At 40.3% G+C, this 16,567-nt stretch overlaps 2 protein-coding genes across 2 annotated transcripts in view; one reads left to right on the top strand and one right to left on the bottom strand.

Annotated features, from left to right (window-relative positions):
- The first annotated feature begins 358 nt into the window (after positions 1 to 358).
- Positions 359 to 16,567, top strand: part of nsg2 (neuronal vesicle trafficking associated 2) — a 29,907-nt gene continuing 13,698 nt past the window's right edge. Inside the window, exons 1-3 of the mRNA XM_077592148.1 lie at positions 359 to 513; positions 2,032 to 2,180; positions 15,290 to 15,400. Of these exons, the coding sequence (XP_077448274.1) occupies positions 2,052 to 2,180; positions 15,290 to 15,400 (240 nt within the window). The 5' untranslated portion in view covers positions 359 to 513; positions 2,032 to 2,051. The remainder of the gene's footprint in view (positions 514 to 2,031; positions 2,181 to 15,289; positions 15,401 to 16,567) is intronic.
- The window catches only part of drd1b (dopamine receptor D1b), a 170,850-nt gene continuing 168,337 nt past the window's right edge, over positions 14,055 to 16,567 (bottom strand). The window contains exon 3 of the transcript XR_013298078.1: positions 14,055 to 14,067. The gene's annotated coding sequence lies outside the window, so the exon portion shown is untranslated. The remainder of the gene's footprint in view (positions 14,068 to 16,567) is intronic.

The following is a 16,567-nucleotide window of genomic DNA, read 5'->3' as shown; positions in this document are numbered from 1 at the left end:
ACTTAAAAATATCAAACAATGTAAAAATGTCATTAATGTATTGCCTTCAGGAATAACAAGATGATTGAGTAATGTATGGTTTTAAAGTCATTTTGTACCTCTGATCCAATAATAATTGTGCAAATATTGCAAAATTGTCAAGTGTGACATTTTAAATTCAATGACTGTGTTGAATGATTTGTGGTAATTAAGCACATTTTTTGTGTATGCAGGTTTTTTTTAATTTTATCTTAATCTTAAAGCACTTTCATATTCATCCAGGATTTCTGCTGTACTTAAAGCCCCTGAATGCAACATTAATTCAGCTTCCAAAGAGTCAAATAAATAAATAAATAAATGAAAAACAAAAAAGGGAATCAGCGTCTGGGTGTTGCTGCACAGCAGAACAGATGAGGAATGGGGATTAGGGGGTTGGGTCGTCTGCTGGTTGGAAGAAGCGTGCCTCCAGACATCCAGTCGATGCGTGGCGGTGCAGCAACGTCGCATCTCTCCCGCAGCATCAGCATCATCCCCGTGAGTTGCCTATATCCGTCTGCATCCTTCTTGACATCTTGTTTGCACGTTTAGTCATCATTCACCTTCCCGACAGACTTGAAATTGATTTGTTATTCGGCACGTATCAGCTCACAAAGGTTTATTATTCTCAGAAAAGAGTCTTTGTTTTTATTTTCATGTATCTCAACATTAACTGCAACCTGTTTTGCATTTTACTTTTTCACAGCTCAGCAAAAGTGTTTAATTATTGTTGATTTTTAATATTATTTTTGCATATCTATTTTGATTCTGAACACAATGATGTAAATGCAAAAGGGAAAATGCGTTTTAAAGTAATATTGTTATTAAAATGAACATTTGTAAATATTGAAATGTTTTTAGCTTAGCTCGGTGGGAGTATTTGTCTGTATTTCAGCAAAATATGTTTATCATTTGTAATATTTTTTCCCCATTTATTAAAGATGTCTATAGGTGAATTTACTAAATTCAAATGTAATCTTTTTTTTAGAATTATATATACACAACTACAAAGGATAACTAAAATTTAATATCCATTCAGCCATTTAAGAATTGATTGTAATATTTCTAACAATATAAATATATAATAGTAATATAATACAGTGGTACCAATACATACGAGCACCTCTACATACGAGCATTTCCAGATACGAGGAAAATTTCAAGCAAATAATTATCTCTGGATACGAGAAAAATTTCGAGCAAATAATTATCTCTGGATACGAGAAAAATTTCGAGATGCGAGAAAGCCAGGTGGCCAAGACATGAGAGGCTGTATATCATTGTAGCGCATAATTTACATTGTGTCTTTTTTGCCGCATCTCTTTTGTGTATAACAGATATCTACGAGCACTGGGCGGAGCATTCCATTTTTTTCAGTGTTTTTTTCCGTCACTCAGCGCGAATGCCGGAGCGATCGCTAATACGAGCAGTATAATATATTACTTCTTGTAGGCTGCTCATAAGAACATCAGGGGCACTGGCTCTCTCTTTTTTCTTTTTTTCGAAATCCGTCTAATTTTAGTTCTATTAAACACATTTTATTACTATTAAATCACTAGTTATGTGTTTCTTTGTTAATAGATGGCGAATTAGAAGAAATAAAACATTTTTTCCAATCCAATATCCTGTTTTTTGTGTTTTTTCAGAGGGTTGGAACGAATTAATTTGTTTTTTGTTCATTTCAATGGGAAACGTTTGTTCGAGTTACGAGAATATTGACATACGAGCTCAGTCCCGGAACAAATTAAGCTCGTATCTCGAGGTACCACTGTATATCGTAAGAGCAATTGTGATTCACGTATTTTGGGGTAAATCTTATTTAAATGATAAAATATGGCCAAATATTTCATAAGTACTGCTTTTCACATTGACTAAAAATTGTGTTGAGTCTGTATTTTATTTATCATTTCACTTTAACTTGATTTGATAGTACAGTATTATCCACTGGGGGAAGAAAATAAATCTATAATAGGAATTTCTCCAAAATGTAATTTTTTCTTTTGTACCACATTCAAGGGATCAAGAGGTTACACAAGATGGTAAAACTGGGGAATCATCTTCAGGACAAAGGGGACAAGGCGGCGAGCGTGGAGGACGGCTTCCAAAATGTGTCCCTCATCACTCCTCTCGATGTGGGCAGCCTGCAGAGCCAAGCCCCTGACAAGGTGAGCAGCGACCCTAGAACCCCCTTTTTCTCCCTCCATCGATTTCACTTCCTGCAATTTCCATCCAACCTTTGTGCTTTGTACTCTCATCCAAATTCAGGAAACAGATGAACTCATTTGTCATCTCCGCACCCTATAGTAGTCCACACCCTAATGTTTGCCCCGTTACCATGGGGACGCTAATCGTTTCCGTTCCGTAGGATTTGCAAATGAGCGCCATGTTGTACCGCTGTCGGATCAGTCTCTTTTCCCACTCTCCTCTCACAACATTAACCCTTTCAGAAACAGCTGTCACTACAATGGACAGCTATTCAAAAGCCGACAATTGACACCCTTGACCTTTCATATAGCAGATGACTCTTTCGAGTTCACCTTTAACCCTTTAAAGTCCCACTCTCAAGGATTTTTTACACACCCCTCGAATGATAAAATCTGGTCAAAGAGTATTGAATAATACACTTTCAAGGCTCACACACATGCTTAGCCTCCAATTAAAATTGTGCAAAAGATAGTTTATGTAATGTTGAGGAACAGGATTCTTAAAAAAACAAAGATGTAGCGGAAGGAGGGGAGCCGGCATAGGGCACATCACTCAATGGAAAAAGAGTACCGTATTTATTGAAGTATAACGTGCACCCATAATTTGTGACTGAAAATTGGTATACATTTTTTTCCACTTTTTCTCAGCTCGCACCAACAATTGCACCGGTACTGGTAAATGGCAAATTCTGAACCCGTCGCCATGACAAAAAAATTATTCACAACATATGGTACGGACACCTATTTGTGTTGGGTGACTAATAGACTAGAGACACGTGCAGTTCTGGACAGATTTTCACTCCCTGAGGTAGAGCTGCTCAAAAAGGATAAAAGAATATACCAATAATTAAGGTTGTCTTTTTGTTTGGTTTAGTGACTAATTTTTGAATGAAATAATGGTTGCAGTGGTCTGTAATAGCTTGGCAGGCTTGTATTTCCTTTTAATGGACAGTTCTTAAAAATCCTCCTTTTGTGTGTGCGTGTCCCTTACAGGATAATAAAAGCCTTTATTTGAGAGTTCATTTTTTGATCAATGTAATGGCCTATATAGTAATGTGTTTTCCTCCCTTATGGCCAATAGTTTGAAATCCTGTCTATGTGACACGTAAAGTCTGTCATTAGCCACCAGTTTGTATGATTTGACATGATATTTAAAGAGCTGTCAGTCACTATACTTGCTTCATTCTACAAGCGCACACACACACACACGCACGCACACACACACACACACACACACACACACACACACACACACACACACACAAACAGCCACACACACGCACACACACACACACACAAACAGCCACACACACGCACACAAACACATGCACACACAAACACACTCAATCTCTGCTTTGTTTATATCATTGCAAAGCCAATAAGGCTGAACCCTAAGGATGTACCAGTGAAATTTTGTTGGTTGGTCCCTTTTGAAGAAGGAGGTAAGAGATAACAGAAGCAAGCGTCTTCCTTCTGCGTCTCTGCTGGCTGTCAGCCACTGCAGATTTTGTCGTTTTCCCCTCCGACTGAAAACACGTCTTTGTTGGGCATACATAAGCTGCTTAACACGGCCTGTATGAAGCACTGTCGCTCATCACACGTAAGCAAACGTTACTGCGTCGCTCTGTTCTTATTCATAACACCTCGCTGGAGAGACAGATGCGTTCATGTGTAGTCTTTGAAATCATTTGATGTCAGGTTCATTTGAGTGGAGCCATTTTACTTTTGTATAGGGGGGGCAGGTTGGAAGTCTTGCCAAATCAAAATAGCCAATTTGAAAAACTTTATTGCCACATTTTTTCCGACTATGTCGCACCAGAGTAAATCTTGCTCTAGCCAAATAATGCACAATGAAGAGGAAAAGAATGTATGTTGCAATAACTACTTGAAAAGATTAGAGATACCTGTAATTTTCAACATGAGTAAACCTCAACCATTGAGAGACAGAATGTGGAAGAATAAAAAAGAGAGAATCACATTGTTTGATTTTGATTTTGGCCCATTCCTTCATGCAGATCTCCTCTAGAGCAGTGATGTTTTGGGGCTGTCGCTGGGCAACACGGACTTTCAACTCCCTCCACAGATTTTCTATGGGGTTGAGATCTGGAGACTGGCTAGTCCACTCCAGGACCTTGAAATGCTTCTTATGAAGCCACTCCTTTGTTGCCCTGGCTGTGTGTTTGGGATCATTGTCATGCTGAAAGACCCAGCCATGTGTCATCTTCAATGTCCTTGCTGATTGAAGGAGATTTTCACTCAAAATCCCTCTATACATGGCCCCATTCATTCTTTCCTTTACATCAGGGGTCTCAAACTTGCGGCCCGCGGGCCAACTGCGGCCCGCGGGACGATAATTTGCGGCCCCCGTCTTAATATGAAATATCGATTTTTTTTTTAATTTTTTTTTTTTTTTTTTTTTTTTTTTTTTTTTTTTTTTTTTTTTTTTTTTTTTTTTTTTTTTTTTTTTTTTTTTTTTACCCCTTTCCCCATGATGGCGCCGTTTAAGTGGCAGCCAGTGGCAGTAGCTCTGTCCACTCATGTTTTTCTTGTTTTACAGCATGTTTTACATGAAAAATTAGAGGGAACATTGACATGCACCTGCTTGTGGCAGGTGTGATACTGGTCTGCCGATAGCGAGCAATGATGATGTCGTGACCGGATGATTCGCCTAAAGACGTTTCGCCGACGGACGTTTGACAGACGGACAGGTCGTACTAGTATTTGTTAGTTTAATGATTAAATACAAATACTAGTATTTGTATTTAATCATTAAACGCTTTTTCAGCTGGATTTGACCGAATTTGAGAGCATTTTGAGCCGTTTGGCGAATGGACGTCTATAGACGTTTTTTTGCCTCCATCGCGATATCATCCAGTATTTGTATTTAATCATTAAATGCTGTTTTAGGATGGATTTGACCCGATTGCTGTCATTTTACGGCTCGGTTCTGCTACATCTGCCTGCCCAAGAGTGCTTATTCCCGGACTGCCATTGATGGTAGACGAACATTGATTTTTACTATAATTTGGAAAACACCGGCGGCGGGCCGGATTAAAAATCCTAACGGGCCGTATATGGCCCGCGGGCCGAGGTTGAAAAACTTGTACACACACGATCCGGCGGGGCGAGCGTTCGAATCCCGTTTCGGCAAAACCTCCGTTCGGCCGAATGAACGTTCGGTGGAACATCCATTCGGCGACCTGCCCGTCTGTCAAACGTCCGTCGGCGAAACGTCTTTAAGTACCGATGATGTCGCTCACACTGGTACTCAGTGCGCTCAGGGAGGTTGTCTTTCTGCTCAGACCAACTAAAAATTAGAGGGAACTTTGGTTCGGAGCTGAATGAACCAATCACGGTGAGGTATACGGCTCTGGAGGGCGGGACATCGGCCGGGCTGTCCAGTGCCTCGCTCACTCACTCATTCATTCCTCCAATCAGCTGGGCGGAGGAGAAGCCGTGAGGCCGATCACTCCGCTCGGCGCGCACACTCCTCCGCTGCTCTCAGCATAGAACTGAATGAGGCGCTATGATCCGTGATCCAGCCTGTGTCAGTGTCTGTAGCCATCTCCGCGATTGAAACGGAGAGCGAAAGTGCACATGCGCCACAAACCCGCGCGACTGAATGTGAAAGATCAACCCGAGACTCATTCCAAGTGGAAAAACATATTACAGAGCCCCAGAGATGTCTCTTTCAAAGCCTGCCGTGAAGAGAAAGGTCGGTGATGAGCACAGACAGTTTCAAGAAAAGTGGGGAGTGCAATATTTCTTTGTTGAACACAGGGGCACCCCGACGTGTCTCATTTACACTGAAAAAGTTGCGGTGCACAAGGAATACAATTTGAAACGTAATTGTACTATGAGACATGCTGAGGAGTACGAAAAATACCAGGGAGATGAGAGAGCCAACCAGGTTGCCAGTCTTAAAACACGTCTTCTGAGGCAACAGGATCTCTTCAAGAAGGCTACCAAAGACAGTAATGCAGCAGTCAAAGCTAGCTACGCCGTTTGTGAGTTGATTGATCCTGTGCTAAGTGATCCCAAATGGCTCATGGACTTGGCTTTTCTTGTTGATATCACACATGAGTTTAATGTACTGAACAAGAAGCTACAAGGCCAGGGGCAACTTGTCAGTGCTGCCTATGACAACGTGAGAGCATTCTGCACTAAACTTGTGTTATGGAAAGCCCAGCTCTCTCAGACAAACCTTTGCCATTTCCCAGCATGCAAGGCTCTCGTGGATGCAGGCACACCATTCAGTGGTGAGAAGTATGTTGAGGCCATTTCGAAGCTACAGGAGGAATTTGATCACAGATTTGCAGACTTCAAGACACACAAAGCCACATTTCAAATTTTTGCGGACCCCTTCTCCTTTGATGTGCAAGATGCCCCTCCTGAGCTTCAAATGGAGCTCATTGACCTGCAGTGCAACTCTGCACTCAAAGCCAAGTTCAGGGAGGTGAGTGGAGAAGCAGACAAGCTTGGGCAATTTTTGAGAGAGTTGACCCCCAGCTTCCCTGAATTTTCCCGAAGGTTCAAGCGGACCATGTGCCTTTTTGGGAGCACATACTTGTGTGAGAAGCTCTTCTCCACCTTGAACTTCAATAAGTCCAAGTACAGGTCCAGACTTACTGATGAGCATCTTCAAGCTCTACTGAGGGTCTCCACTGCTTCCTCCCTCAAGCCAAATGTGACTATGTGAGAAGAAGCGCTGCCAGGTCTCTAGCAGCAAGGAGTAGGCAAAAGAAGCCGTGTTCAGAATATTTCATGTTCAATGTTCCATTCAAGTTCAGAAAGTTAAAGGTTAATACAGACATTTGAAACGGAATAAAAATAATTCATTTTCTCTACTTAGCCAGCCAGTGTATATCTACTGTATGCTCATTAGTATTATTTGGTTTTATATTACTGATTGATTTATTTTTTATTCATCTTTAAGTTAATTTATTTAATTCATTATTTTTTGTTAAAAAATAAAGATATTTGATAACGTTGGAAAGTTTTATCAGTGCTTTTCTTGTGGAAATCCTGATGCGGCCCAGTCTCACCCAGACTCGGCCTCTAGCGGCCCCCAGGTAAATTGAGTTCGAGACCCCTGCTTTACATAGATAACTCGTCCTGGTCCCTTTGCAGAAAAACAGTCCCAAAGCATGATGGTTACATCCCCATGCTTCAAAGTAGGTATGGTGTTCTTTGGATGCAATTCAGTATTCTTTCTCCTCCAAACACGAGGACCTGTTTTTCTACCAATAAGTTCTATTTTTGTTTCATCTGACCATAACACATTCTCCAAGTCCTTTTCTGGATCATCCAAATGCTCTCTAGCGAACCGCAGTGGCTGTGTGCTGGCTTAAGCAGGGGGACACGTCTGTCAGTGCAGGATTTGAGTCCCTGGCGGCGCATTGTCACTGATAGTAGCCTTTTTACTGTGGTCCCAGCTCTCTGTAGGTCATTCACTAGGTCCCCCCGTGTGGTTCTGGGATTTTTGCTCACCGTTCTTGTTATCATTTTGACGCCACGGGGTGAGATCTTGCATGGAGTCCCAGATCGAGGGAGATTATCAGTGGTCTTGTGTGTCTTCCATATTCTAATAATTGCTCCCAGTTGATTTCTTTACACCAAGCGTTTTACCTATTGCACATTCAGTCTTCCCAGCCTGTTGCAGGTCTACAATTTTGTCTCTGGTGTCCTTCGACAGCTCTTTGGTCTTGGCCATAGTGTAGTTTGGAGTGTAAGAGACTGAGGTTGTGGACAGGTGTCTTTTATACCGATAATGAGTTAAAACAGATGCTATTAATACAGATAACGAGTGCAGACCGCGTTAGACCTCGTTAGAAGACGTTAGACCACTTTGACAGCCAGAAATCTTGCCTGTTTGTAGGTGACCAAACACTTATTCTCCACTCTAATTTGTAAAATTAATTCTTTAAAAATCTAACAATGTGATTCTCAGTTTTTTTTTCTACCCACATTCTGTCTCTCATGGTTGAGGTTTACCCATGTTGACAAATACAGGCCTCTCTAATATTTTCAAGTAGGAGAACTTGCACAATTGGTGGTTGACTAAATACTTATTTGCCCCTCTGTATATATAAATATATATATATATATATCGCAATGGCGCAGTGTTGTTTTTATATAGGAGAAAGGCAGTCTTTAAATGAGGTGAGGTATTGATTGAATTTAGGTCTCTATCAGCTGGCACACTATATTACCTTGTCGAGCACCAATCAGAATAATGTTGTGTCTCCACAACCGGGAAAAAAGAACGTGTTAACCTAATGAGGAATTATATTCAGCCATCTATTTGAGCAGAGGTCAGAATTTACAGACATTTCATATGTTTCTTGCCAAGAAAAAGGTTTTTCCAGAATAGAAAATACCTGAATGACTTAGTTGGGACTTTTAATAGAGGCCTGGATTAAGTCACTATCGCAAGACATGGAGTGTTTATTTGTCGCACTCAAACATTGCTGTCATGCACTGGCCCAGTACATACAGCTTATTTATTTAATGCAGTGATATTATCGGCTCTCGGACCAGTTTTTGTCTGCCTTTAATGCCAGCTTTAGTGGGTCATGTAGGCTGCCAGTATACCCTACATCTAGTAGACAAGAGAAAAGGTCTTTTCATCTTGCCTGGTGAATGCTGGGTTAGCACTCGCGTGCGTGATCACGCATTGTCTAATATGGCATTGGCCTACATGAGCTAGGGCAGACGAGTATTAGATTGGATTCCATCCAAGCAGAGATGTTAGCATCAGGATAGAATCGGCAATTGAGTTTGTAAAAACAAGTCATGGATGGAAGAGTACGTGGCTAAAGAGAGTAAGAACGTTCCTGAATGTTTTATTCCTCAGCAAAACCTGCTTGAAATTCAGAAAGTATGAAAGCCATACAATAACTGCTTTGTAATGCTGGACATCTTTAACAGTGTGACATTTTTAATCAACTGCAACTTCTTATATGTGTAATGTGTATGTGTATGTGTGGTGGGAGTGAAATGCAGTCTCGCACAAGTGAAGTTTTATGACTATTATTTGTCATTCAGGACCTGCTGTAATATTATTCATTTTTGCAGAAGGTAATATGCCTGCTAGTATTGCTTTATTGTCTGTCCAGATGTGTTGCTTTTGTTCTTTCGAGTTTGTTTTGTGTTCTCATTTGTTTCTTAGTGTTAACACTGTTCTATTCATTACCGTATAACATTTTCTTTCTTTTTTAGTTCTATTTCAAATAAAAGGCTAGGCTTTGCGGTTGTTTTGAACACACTGCAACTTGTATGAAATAGCCCGAAGCCTCTTATTAAAGCAATATTCACTCTCTGCCAAACTGCTGCTTGTTGTGATGTGAGCTTCGCCAAGTGCACTGCTACCATACGGCGCTTGCATGGTAAGTGCTAGGTTGCAATTCAAAGCAAAAAATTGAGCAGTGGTTGGCTTTTATCTCTCAAAACTTGTAAGGAGCATGAAATCCTCACATCTTGAATCACTTATGCCGTTTGTCCTTTCCAGCAGCTCTCCATTTTATCACATACATGCATTTTATCACATTGATGCAATTTCTTCCCATTTTTGAACTTATGCTGTTTTTCATTCCTTGTGTGTGAAAATCAATTCAGACCCCTGACATCTGTCAAACGCAAATACATGCTTTGACTTACGGCCAGGCACGCGTATCCTTAGAGAGTGTTCTCTTCTCGCAATGTTAGTGGTTTTTTTATTTTACTAGCTTAAGGATTGGCAGATTTGATCAATTTTTTCCAGTCTCTTGTGTGTCCAGTGTTTGTTTTCGAGCCTCGCCCCAACACTTTTTATTTTCCCAGCAGACATTACCTCTGATTTCAGCTGAATATTTCAAAGCAACGTTCACATAAATTGCTGGTGCAGTAAAAAATGTCAATAATTTTGAAAGAGTTGCAGTTCACTTCTCACACATTTGGTCGACATTGACTCCCTTTGAATACCCCTGTTTACTTTAATGTTTGACCAAACACAGTAATCCCTCGAATATTGCGGCTTCACTACATCGCGGATATTTTTCTGGGGGAATTTTTTAAAAAAATTTTTTTTAAGTAGGTTCATAAAAATGTGAAAATCCACGCCAGCGGAAACCACTTCCCTGTCCTCCGCTTGCTACTAGAACTCAGCACTGAAGTAAAACAAAATAAAAAATTATTTAAATTTCATACAAATGTGAAAATCCATTCTGAAGCTCGCTAGCGGAAGCCACTTCCCTGTCCTTTGCTTGCTACTAGAACTCAGCACTGAAGTAAAACTAAATAAAAAATCTTTAAAGTTCATACAAATGTGAAAATCCATTCTGAAACTCGCAAGCGGAAGCCACTCCCCTGTCCTCTGCTTGCTAATAGGACTCAGCACTGAAGTAAAAAATACATAATAATAATAGGGGTGAACCTACTTGGCGGTTTTTCGTTTATCGCGGCCATGTCTGGTCTACATTAACCACGATAATCGAGGGATTACTGCACATGTGATTGTGTTATGAATCTTATTTTTCCCCTGAAATTAAAAAAAATCATCCTTGACTTCTGTTAACACTATACGTAAAACTTCTTTATAAAAAGGACTACAGGTTGTGGCTTAGTCAAGTCCAATGCACCAAATTCAGGAAAGCAACTCCTGAGGTGATTGTGAGACTTTATTAGTGCATACAACATCCCAAAAAATGATACCACATAATTCAATATGGTAGCAAGTGCTGTCATTTCTTGCCATGTGAAATGCCAGGAAGTTGCTGTCAAATATAGGCCACTAATTGGCTTTCTTGCTCTATGAATTCTTCCAGCCCACTCTGCGGAGGTTGTGTATGAAATCGCTTCCCCGCTGATGTGTAAGAACCTAATGAAAGGTCATGATCTATCTTTGTATGTCTACTGTTCATGCGAACCTTCACACCACAAAACTACAACAGCTGTCAAGCTGGATAAAATTGTAATTCTAAGCAAGTCCATCCTTAAAACTACATTTAAGTTTCTTGACACCTCCGTTTAGTGATTACATATTGTCGAAACTTCAAACTTAATCAGCCACACACCACGTTGTAACAAGTCTGACCTTTACAAAATGTGGGAAACCTTTTAGCTGTTTTTGTTTTCTTAAAGCCCTGATTTAAAAACGTTTAGTTCCAAGATGTTTCAAGTCATAATTTCTTTTTAGAGTGACTGTGTCATAGTCAAATCGCGACAGCAACACTAATTACATTAGGTAGCATGTGTGTTAAATCATGTTTCATGTTTCAACTCCATTCTTTCTTTCTGTTTGTTACCCAAAATCCATTTTTTTGTCAGGATGCATTTTATAAATAAAAAAAAGGCAAAAAAAACAAAGAAACAGGAAAGGAAGATGAAAAGCCACAATCACAGCCACGATGATAGAATGCTGGAAAATAGTATAAATGGCTCATTTTTCATTCCATCAGAGCTGTAAAAAAAAGAAAAGAACAATAATACTTGAAAAAAGAATTCCAAACGTGATGATCGTGTGAGCCTTTAATATTTTTTTTCACTAAGGTGATCTCACTGAGAATCACAACACTTTTGTCACCTCATTATTCTATCATCATTTCCCTTCCCATCTCCTCTAATGAATTGCTCATTAATCATTGTCCCAAGTCTTTATCCAGCAGCCTACATTTGGAGAACAAAGTGCACACCAGATCCTAAAACTCTAGCCTGATGAAAAGAATAATCATAAAAATAACCCTCTTATGATAAAAAAATACAAAAAACTATGAACTGCTTGCTCTTCCGCCCATAAACCTCATTTTTCAATACAGGATTCTTATCATAGTGGATAAATCACAGAAAATAATTTTACACAGGCTATTTTTCCCCTCTAAACTAAATGTATTTCTTACGCTTGTTCACGTAAATGTATATAAAATCAGTGACTAAATTAAGGAGGGATGGAAGCCACAACGTGTAACATTTGAGTCTACTTTGTTCACTTTACCAGGAAAGGGGTTCCAGTCTGGATCATATTTTCCAGCTATAACGTTTTTTGGAGATGGGCAGAATTCAATGAAATGGGAGTGAATATAGCATTTGATGCTTCTGTAGCGTTACAATGACGTACTATCTTTGGAATGAATGTAACGTTGGATGGGATTATATAAGGAAGTGTTTTGTTAAAGTTGTGATGAAGCGTGTTTGCGTCTTTGTATTGATATTCTTAGGTTTTCCATGTGATGGTAACAAAAAGCTATTTGAGTGTTTACAACTGGAGGTTGTTACTGCAGCGTTCTTGAAAGACAATCTGTTTCCGAGAAGATTAGGAAAAAAGAACAGTGATACCTTTCGATTTTGCTTCCCCTTCAAGAAAATAACATATCTATCTATTCTTCCTCGCCCTGACCATTATTGTCCACGTCAATAAATGAGACCCTGCCGCCTTTTCCTGTTTCAACACCTAATTTTTTCGATCAAGCTTCTCTTCAATCCTCGATTGAGCAGCCAAAACACAACACTGTGCTTTCCTCCCGGGCCAACGTTCTTAAATTGGGGCTGCATGACCTTGTTAGCCTGCAGTCGAAAGTAGATGTTCTCCTTTAGGATGATGATTGCACTTGTGGGAAATCTGAGAAACAAGTTTAGAAAATGTCTGCCTATCAGCACTGGACTTCCCTGCTGAATCCGCTGCCCCCGCACTGTAAAGGACCTCTTAAAATGTATATGTTGATTATCATACATCAAAATGTAGGCAGCCAAGTGTACTCTATTATTTTAAAGCATTTTATTGTTGTTGAACAAAATCCCCCAACATTCACCAAGAGTGTTTGGAATACCGTATTTTCTCACGTATAAAAATTGCCTTAAAATCGTTGAATTTTACAATTTCTCGCATATAAGCCGCCCCCTGTTTCACAATTTTCACCTCCATATTCAAGGTTTTAATAGAGAGTGCCAATGTTTTACTTTGAGGGGAAAATCTTCGAAAAAAATGATCACGTGGTATTTCTGAGATACTGTATGAATCCAAAGGATCGTCTACAGGATTCCACATTCCGAAAGGGTGTTGCCTGCACGTGGATGAATTAAAAAAGGAAGTCATTATCAGAGGGGGGACATGGAAAAGCAATGTATTTATTTACATATGGATTTTCAGAAAATTAATGAAGCACAAAAAATAAATATGTATACATACATATTTATATTTACACAAGAAAAATACAGTTTCATACTAATTCATCCAGTAATGGTTGTTTTCTTACTGCAAAACAGGAAATAACAAACAAATAGTGAATGTTTATTTGCCGACATCGACTGGTGAAAAAGCAACGTTGTAAGTCGTGTGCATATAGGCCGTACCCTTGATTCAGTCATGTTTTTTTTCAGTTACAAATGCGGCTTATATGTGAGAAAATATACGGTAATTGATCACAAATGCTATCTTGGTGATTCAAAAGGAACTTTGAACAGGACAATGCAGAGGTCCAATGGCCAAAGTTGTATAGGATTATAGCCATGTTGGTTTTAACCGGCCATTTTGAACAAATCCCAGGTTTGTGCTGTTGGATACCTTAGCTGTTATGATTTAAAAAAACAACATAACACTCACCCGGTCTGTTTTCCATATCTCCCTTCTCAACCACACCTGAATCCAATGATTAACTCATCAGCAAGCTGTCCAGAAGCTTGATACCGATCCCGATTATTTGATTCAGGTGGTGGAGGGAGATATGGAAAACAGACAGCATAGCGACTCTCGAGGACTGGACTGGAGTTGGCCACACCTTCCCTAACTGAACCAGGGCCCCTCAGTTAACCCACCATTTGAAAATCACTAGTACTTTAATCCAGTGTTTCCCAACCGTTTTTGAGCTGCGGCACACTTTTGGGATTGCAAAAGTAGTTCACGTTACATTAAAAAAAAGAATAAATAAATCTGGAGGCACACCACCATCTTATCTCAGTTTCTGGACCGCCTTCTCCTCACTAAGGTCGCGGGGGGTGCTAGCGCCTATACCAGCTGACTTCAGGCCAGAGGCGGGGGACACTCTGAATTGGTGGCCAGCCAATCGCAGGGCACAGGGAGACAAACAACCATTCATGCCCACATTCATACATAGGGCAATTTAGAGTGTCTAATCAGCCTACCATACATGTTTTTGGAATGTGGGAGGAAACCGGAGTACCCGGAGAAAATCCACGCAGGCCCTGGGAGAACATACAAACTCCACACAGGTGGACCGACCTGGATTTGAACCCAGAGCTGTGAGGCCGATGCGCTAACCACTCAGCCGCCGGGCCACCATCTGAAAATCTTCTAATTTAAAACCCTGTCAAATATATTTACAATATAAAGTCATTCACGTCAAAGTTTGATCAACAAGAACCAAAGAAACATTCAAAAAAGCAGTTTTGTCAACACAGGCTTATGTCGTTAAAAGTTGACAACTTCTGATTCACGTTACATTAAAAACAAGCAGCATAATGACTTGAATCTTGTAATATTACAAGTTGAATCTTGTAATATTACAAAATGGACTTAATGTTTGTCTTTTGTGGCTCGGGAAAGAGTGGTTAGTGCGTAGCCTTCACAGTTCTGAGATCGAGGGTTCAATCTCAGGTTGGGACTTTTCTGTGTTTGCATGTTCCCCCGGGGTTGCGTGGGTTGTCTCCGGGTACTGCAGTCTCCCAAAACATGCTGGATATGCTGCTAGAACACTCCAGATTGCACCTAGGCATGAGTCTGGGCATGGTTGTCTGTCTCCTTGTGCCCTGCGATTGGCTGGCCGCCAATCCCGGGCGTCCCCCGCCTGGTTCCCATAGTTTGCTGCGATAGGATCCAGCACCCCCGCGACACTTATGAGGATAACCGGTATGGAAAAAGAAAAAGAGCATATTTCCCTCGGAATATTGACCTGAACATTAAAATCAAATAAACTGCAACCCCACCTTAGAAATAGGCATTGCTTTTGAGAAAATGTGATTTTAGGTCGCGCGGGTTTGTGATTGCTGTCGTTTTTTTCTCTCTTGAAGACATCCGATTTTTCACACATCTCATAGATTTGACTTATCCTACAGTAAGTAAAGTGTGATTCTCGGTGCAGGTGGTGGTGAAAACTCGCACCGAGTACCAGACGGAGAAGAAGAAGGTGAAGATTCCCAAAGTGGAGGAGTTCACCATCAGCTTTACCGACGGCGTGTCTGAGAGACTTAAGGTGAGACGACCGTGAAATTTCCAAAATCCTATTAGTCATGAGATTAAAGTAATTACAAGAATTGAGCTGAGTCATTCGTTCCAAAAGAACACGGGTCATGAATCCATTGTGAAGAAAACGATGTCAAATGGTACTATTAGCAAATGTGGTAACACATGCATCATCAAACCTATGTGGCTGAGTGGACGAAAATGAGCGCTGCCACGTGTGCAAATCGTATAATTCCCATCCCGCATTGTGGTTCGTTCTCTTTCATTGTTGTTGGGGATGACCAATGAGAAGGAAGTCAGGTTGTCATGACAGCAAAGTCAAGCTGCTTCCATGGCAACCCGCCATGAGAGCCGATGGGAAGAGATAATGCGAGGTGTTTGCACAGCAACACGGGGAGTGGATGTCAAATGCAAATAAAAGTCTCTTGAGCAAGATATATTTTCATTTTTTTATTATCAGGTTATAAGAATTTATGGAAGTTTCACATTAAATTAGATTTTATACAATGATACCAGGGTCATCACTGTCAGTCAATGTCACTTTGTAGAAACAAAACAAGACATTCTTTATATACTGGTTACTTCAAGCTGGTTTGCTTGTCTAAAATTGACAAATAAAACAAAAGAAAATTAAATATTGTGCCCATTATAATATTAATAGTCAACTAATCTAAATTATAACATATCAGTGCGAAATGTTACATGCTAACTAGAATTAATGTAGATCTTAAAGTAATTACAAGGGACTTACAAAAATGCTGATGTCTTCAAAGGTGAGTTTACAGACTTTGGAAATCTTTAAATCTGATTGGAGGCCACCTCGTGATATAGAGTTTCACTCGCCTGGCTTCGGTGTGGGCAGGCGTGGCCTCGATTCCCGCTGGTGGCGGTATGATCGTGCGTGCGGATGGTCATTTGTCTCTCTGTGTGCTCTACGCCTGACTGGCGACCAGTCTAGGGCAATGTTCCTTCTAATTTTTTGTTTATCTGGGCAGAGAGACAAACTCCCTGAGCACACTGAGTTCCGGTGAGAGCAACATCATCATTGCTCGCTATGGGCACACACCAGTATCACACCTGCCGTAAGCAGGTGTATGTCTACTACACATACATGATTTAGTAATGATAAAATGTAATGATTAATATCTATGAATGGGCGGCCCGGCGGATGAGTGGT

This window comes from Stigmatopora argus, chromosome 22, assembly GCF_051989625.1.
Source record: "Stigmatopora argus isolate UIUO_Sarg chromosome 22, RoL_Sarg_1.0, whole genome shotgun sequence".
In the NCBI taxonomy this organism is placed as follows: domain Eukaryota; kingdom Metazoa; phylum Chordata; class Actinopteri; order Syngnathiformes; family Syngnathidae; genus Stigmatopora; species Stigmatopora argus.
Note: the sequence above shows the minus strand (reverse complement) of the source record. Positions and strands in the feature narration are given on the sequence as shown.